Genomic DNA, 6,075 nt, shown 5'->3' on the forward strand with positions numbered 1-6,075 from the left:
CAGACCCGGTCAGTCCTCCTGAGTCAGCGACAGGACCGCGACGGCGACGGCGACACCTCACGGTCTTTGCCGAGTGAGGGATGCAGAGCACCAAAGCGACACCAGCATACGCAGCATTACGACGTGAGCTCCTTCGACGACAAGGCAAGACACCGACACCGCATGGCCTTCGGTCAGCCTCTCGCCTGCCCATCCCTCCACCCGACTTTCGACCTATGGACCATACCCGTTTGAGGGACCAGATAGCCGAGCGGAGACGGCGGCATGCCGAGCTGATGGCCGATGACCATGACCATGACCATGACCATGACCATGACCATGACCATGACCATGACCATGACCATGACCATGACCATGGCAATGACCATGATCATGGCAATGATCATGATCATGGTGATGGCGATGGCGATAGTGCTGTTGCTGCTACTGCTGGGGTGAGTCTGCTCGACGATCTGCTGGCGAGTGCAAGGAGCTCGACAGCCGGTGCGGGGAATGGCTCCGGTGGCGTGGTGGCGAGTTGGCGGAAGGGCAAGACGACGGTGGTGGTGTCGGAGATGGCGAGTGATGCGAGCGATGATGATGATGACGATGATGATGGTGATGGCTTCATTGCCGGTGTCCACGGCGATTGGCATGCACTTCGCATTCATCCTCCGCTCGACTTGGTCGTCGCTCGTCAGGAGGCTCCCTCGCCGCGCCGTCGCATCCATCCTATTGTGGGACCGGGTTCCCACCGCTTGCGCAGCGGTGGGACGCCGCTGACGAGCAAGCTGGTCGCCGGTGGAGCTGGCTCTGGTCGCGCGCGTCTCAAGCTCCCTTTCGGCCTCGACCGCGGCGGAGGCGCGATGGCCGATGCACGCCGTGGGCGGCCGACCGACAGGCTCCGGGCCCGGCGTCGGATGCAGAGGGCGTCCAAGGGAGCACAACCGGGGAAGAGGGCCAGGTGCACGGGCAGAGAGAGGACGAGGCCGAAGTGAGAGTCCTCGCCGACGAGCTCGGCGACGTCAATGCTGTCCTCGCCGAGAATGGAATCAAGACCACGCTGGCTGACATTGAGGCCGAGGTCCTGTCGGCGCCGCGATCAAGGACTCGCCACCGGCCGCGGGTCCGCCCGCTCAACTACACCACTCTTGGACTCGACGGTGCGGGCCGGGCCGGGAGCGGGAGCGGCCACCCGTCGGTGTCGTCGTCAAAGCTCATCACCGACGTCAGCCGCCTGCTGGAGATGGAGGACGAGGGCGAGGTCGAGACGTTCCGGACGTCGATGGCGCATGCGCGGTACTCGCGATCCAAGCGCGGACGGTTCTTGCCGGGCGAGACGCGGCCAGACGTGGCCCGGTCCGCGCGGAGCGGGCGGGCGGTCGAGTCGGGCTGGGGCGTGCAGGAGCGGAAGCGGAGGCGGCGGCGACGGATGACGGCAGACGGGCGGCAGCGGCGGCGGCGGCGGACAACAAGCCATAGCCTTGGCCCGGACTCGCTCTCAGGCTCGAGCTCGTCGCACGAGCAGCTGGAGGCCGAGGCCATGCATGCCATCGACCTCATGACGTATATCAACTCGAGCGAAAAGATCCACCAGCTCAAGCGGGCGTTCAAGGGTGGACTCGAGCTCGAGGAGTTTATCCGAGCCATGGTTGCATTTGTGCCCGAGAGCGACGAGCGCGCCGATGAGGAGCTCGTCTCGCAAATGACCGAGCTCTTCCGCGAGATCGACGTCAACGGCGACGGTGAGCTCTCGTGGCCCGAGTTTGTGGGCTTTATCCTCGACGCCGGGCTTGTCTCGGACTCTGCGTACCGAAGCGAGCGCGCGCACTCGTACCAGCCGTCGGCGACAGCGATAGATAGAGTGGCGCGGAGCAAGGCGGTGACGCGGATCAAGACCTTCGACACACTTCCGAACCGGGTGGTGGTCATCTCGGCGCACTCGTTTGTGGGCATTCACGACGCGTACTCGCTCAAGCTGTTGAACAACCTCAGCGGGCACCGTGGGTGCGCGCTGGACGCGGTCTATGCGCCCGAGTACCGCTACCTCATCACCTCGGGCACTGACTGTGCGCTGCTTTTCTGGGATGCACACCACAAGCTCCAGCGGAGGATTCACACCTCGCACCCGCAGCACGCGCTGGCGTGGATCGGCAAGTCGCGGACGCTATGGAGCGGCGGCTCAACCGGGCGGGTACATGCGTGGGACTTTGAGAGCGGGCAGCACAAGTTCTCGTACGATGGCTACGGGCGCGGTCACGTGCTCGCCAACGATGCGGCCGTCCTTGCGTTGCAGGCCATTCCACGGCGCGGCGTGGTGGTCGCCGGCGCGCTCGACGGCTCGATTTTGGCGTGGGACCTCATCGGGCACACGGCGAGCCCCGCATGCGTCATCTCGACCCGCGAGGGCATGAACTACCGGCAACTCGAGCCGACGCAGCACGCATCGGGAGTGACGGACCTCGACTACTCGGACGAGTACTCGTTCCTGCTCTCGGCTGGATGCGACCGCGAGGCCTTTGTGTGGAACCCGTTTGTCCAACGCGGCTTTGTCGGCGTGCTCAAAGGCCACAAGGCACCACTGGTCGGCATCAAGGTCATGGGCTCGTCTCCCGAGGTGGTCACTGCCGACGAAGCCGGGGTGGTCAAGATCTGGGACATCCGCACCCTCCGCCCACTTCAGTCGTACACCATGTCGCTCGAGGCTGCGACGGCGACCCAGGCACCGATCTCGGCCCTTGCCACCGTCGCCTCGTACGACCGCATCCTTGTCGGTGCCGACAAAGTCTTTGCGCTCGACGCGCAGCGGAGCACGCACCCGGAGCTTGCGCACTCGGGACCGGTTGTCGGCGTCCTCTTCAACGAGGTCTTCCTCTCGTTTGTGACCATGGCCGGGCGCGGCATCCGTGTGTGGAGCGCGGTGACGGGCCGGCTCGAGCGGTCGCACCCGGAGCTGATGCCGGCTGAGATCACGTGCGGCGGTCTTGACGACCGCCAGCGCAAGCTCATTCTCGGTGACTGCACGGGCGCCGTCAAGGTCTTTACCTACGCCACGGGCCACTTTATGAAGGACCTCGATGCGCACGGCGCCGAGGTGGCGGCGCTGCAGTACTCGTGCGGCGGGGCGGCGAGCATGAGCCCGAAGCGGCAGGTGGTGACGGCGGCGCTGGACGGGCAGCTCTGGCTGCAGAACGAAGAGTCACAGGAGCGCGGGTTCAAGCTCCCACGGTCGATGACGGCGCCGCCGCTGCCGCTGGCCGCCCGTACCCGCGAGCGGAGCCTGCACCGCATCCACTGCATGGACGTCTCATCGGCGTTTGGCCGCTGGGGCCATGTCGTGGCCGGCTGTGGTGATGGCTCGCTACGGGTGTGGGATCTGTACACCTTTGCCCTCCTCTCGGCTGAGGACGGGATGCAGACGCCGGCCGAGGCGGTGGCGGCGCGGCTGACGACGAGCCCGACATCACCGCTTGGCCTCCGCGGGTCGCCGAGCGGAAACTCGGCCCGTAGCAGCTCGCCCGAGGAGCGCGCCAGCGCGAGTGACTCGCCGGTCCACATCACGGGCGTAGTGTGGGTCGGCACGCTCCCGCTTGTCATGGCGGCCGACTCGCTCGGCTCACTCGCGCTGTGGGGCACGCGGGCACCATTCAAGTTCCGTTGCGTGGCGCGGTGGACTAATGAGATGGCCGGCTCGATCGAGCCGCCAGTTGTCACCACTCTCACCTACGCCGGCACGCTGGCGTACTCGGAGCGAGTGCGTGAGGAGGTGAAGCAGCGGCGGACCGGCGGCGACGGAAGTGGCGGCGCTGACGGCAGCGGCGGCGCTGGTGGCGGCTTCTCAGAGTCTGATTCGAACTATGACGTCGAGTACGAGTCCGAGTACGAATCGGACGGCGAGAGCAAGGTGGTGACCAAGTACGTTCTGGTCCGCAAGCACCACATGCTCAAGCATGTGGCGGTGACCGGCGACGACAAGGGCGTGGTCAAGTTGTGGAAGCTCGACGCGCTGGTGCGGACGTCGACGCTGGCGAGTCCAGCGCGTGATGCGTCGGATGTGCTTGGCTACTCGCTCGACGGCATCTCGCTATCGGGCAAGGCCGAGGTGGTGCGGTCTTGGGTGGCGCACCGGCAGGAGGTGACCTCGATCGTGGTTGTCCGCGCCACCTCGCCGCCCTCGCTCTGCACCGCCTCGCTCGACGGGGCTGTCAAAGTCTGGTCGCTCACTGGCCACCTCCTCGGCGAGTTCCACCAGGGCCACGTCCGCACCGGCGCATCCGAATGGCGACTGGCCATCGACCATGCGGTGCGGGCGGCCGAGCAGGCGGCCGAGGCCAAGCTGCTGCTGGCCAAGTTTGAGCGACGGAATGGAGCGCTGCAGCGTGAGGCGGCTGAAGCCGAAGCCGTTGAGGTCGAGCCCGAGGTCGACGATATGGAGAAGAATTCGGCCGGTGGCAAGGCCAGGGCTGAGACCAATGGTGATGGACGAGACGACAACGAGGGCGATTCAGAGCTCTCGTGGCTCGAAGTTGCGTCACAGGCGTCGATGGCGATGATCACGCCGCCGTCGACACCGTCGTCGTCGGAGGACGACTCGGACGGCGAGGTGTACGTCGAGCCGACGGCGATATACCGGGCTGTGGCGCTCGAGGACGATGGCTCGTTGTCCGGAAGCAGCGACGACGACGAGGCGCTGGCCAAGGTCAAGCAGCTGATGCAGCGCAAGTTCATCGACTCGGCCTCGGTCTCGTCCGAGACGTTGGCCGGCGTCAAAGGCGCACGGGCAGCGATTCTCCGACAGGGCACCAGACGGCGGCTCTCAATCTACGACGCCAACACCCGCGGGCCTGCCGCAGCACTGGCACTGGCGGCATCCGAGTCTATGGCGGGGCCAAAGGTTGTCACGCCGTACTACAACCGGACGCGGCGGGACTCTGCGCCGCGGCGGCGGTGATGCGGCAGAGGGAGGATGATGTGTATTTGGTGCTACGGCTCGGGCGCAGGGACAGCGACACCGGCGCAGGCCAGGTCCGAGATAGCGGAGCCGACCGACTTGAAGAGGGTGATGTGCGAGGGCTCGCGCGGCGGGCGCTGGTCGGCGGAGCAGAGCGAGGCGAGGGTGCCGCGGACGTCGTCGGGCGCGAGGACGCCGGCAGTGATGGGCGAAGCAATGTCGCCAGACTCGGCCAGTGCCTCGGAGACGTCGACGTATACCTCTGCTTTGGAGACAGCAACGTCGTCGGCCTCGCGCATGTGTGGCGTAAACGAGCCGATGAGATCGAGGTGCTGGCCCGGGGCGAGCCACTCGCCGAGGATGATGGGCTCGCGGGCGAGAGTGGCGCACGAGATGATGTCGGCGCTCCGGACGGCGGTCTCAAGCTCGGTAGCGACGACGGCGTCAAAGCCGTCGGCAATGAGCTGGTCGACTAGGAGCTGAGCCTTCTCTTGCGAGCGGTTGTAGACGGTGACATGGTTGATGGAGGGCATGGCGGCGGCGTAGGCGTACGGCAGTTGCGAGGCGACAGCGCCCGCGCCGACGATGAGCAGCTTGGTCGAGTCGGGACGGGCGAGGAGGCTAGCGCCAAGCGCACCAACAGCCGCGGTCCGACGAGCAGTCAGCACGGCACCGTCGAGCAGAGCCACATGAGCACCAGTCATGCCATCGATGACAATGTACGAGGCCATGACCGCCGGCAGCTGCCTGGCTGAGTTGCCCGGGACGACAGTGACGATCTTGACGCCACTGATACCACCGGATGAGCCCCATGCCGGCATGAGAAGGAGCGTGTTGTCCGGCGGCGGCGAGCTGGCTGTCGCGGTGGCGTCATCACTATCATGTGCGTCTTGATCAGCTTCTTGGGCGGGCATGGCATGATGATGGCGAGTCGGTGCCGTGAGCTGATCGCTGTGGGCCCAGCTGCTCTTGAGCGCCTCCAGCAGCGATGGGAACGGCAGCGCAGTCGCAGTTTCGGTGGCAGAGTACACGCGCATGGTATGACGGATTGGCTGACTGTCGTGTGTGTGTGTGTGTGTGTGTGTGTGTGTGTGTGTGTGTGTGAGGGAGGGGTGAGTACGTATTTGCCATTGTTTGGCTGGCAT

At 65.8% G+C, this 6,075-nt stretch overlaps 2 protein-coding genes across 2 annotated transcripts in view; one reads left to right on the forward strand and one right to left on the reverse strand.

Annotated features, from left to right (window-relative positions):
- AMSG_12391 (uncharacterized protein) overlaps positions 1-4,930 on the forward strand; it is a gene marked incomplete at its 3' end in the record, with an annotated part of 6,033 nt that extends 1,103 nt beyond the window's left edge. The window contains exon 2 of the mRNA XM_013897803.1: positions 881-4,930. Coding sequence (XP_013753257.1) covers positions 881-4,930 — 4,050 coding nt within the window. The remainder of the gene's footprint in view (positions 1-880) is intronic.
- Positions 4,931-4,962: 32 nt separating this feature from the next.
- Positions 4,963-5,844, reverse strand: AMSG_10818 (ornithine cyclodeaminase; the record flags this gene model as incomplete). Its single annotated transcript, XM_013897793.1, has 1 exon — positions 4,963-5,844. The coding sequence occupies one exon, from the start codon at positions 5,842-5,844 to the stop codon at positions 4,963-4,965; it is 882 nt and encodes a 293-aa protein (XP_013753247.1).
- Positions 5,845-6,075: the final 231 nt, after the last annotated feature.

The sequence above is a fragment of the Thecamonas trahens genome (assembly GCF_000142905.1).
Source record: "Thecamonas trahens ATCC 50062 unplaced genomic scaffold supercont1.64, whole genome shotgun sequence".
Taxonomy (NCBI): Eukaryota; order Apusomonadida; family Apusomonadidae; genus Thecamonas; species Thecamonas trahens.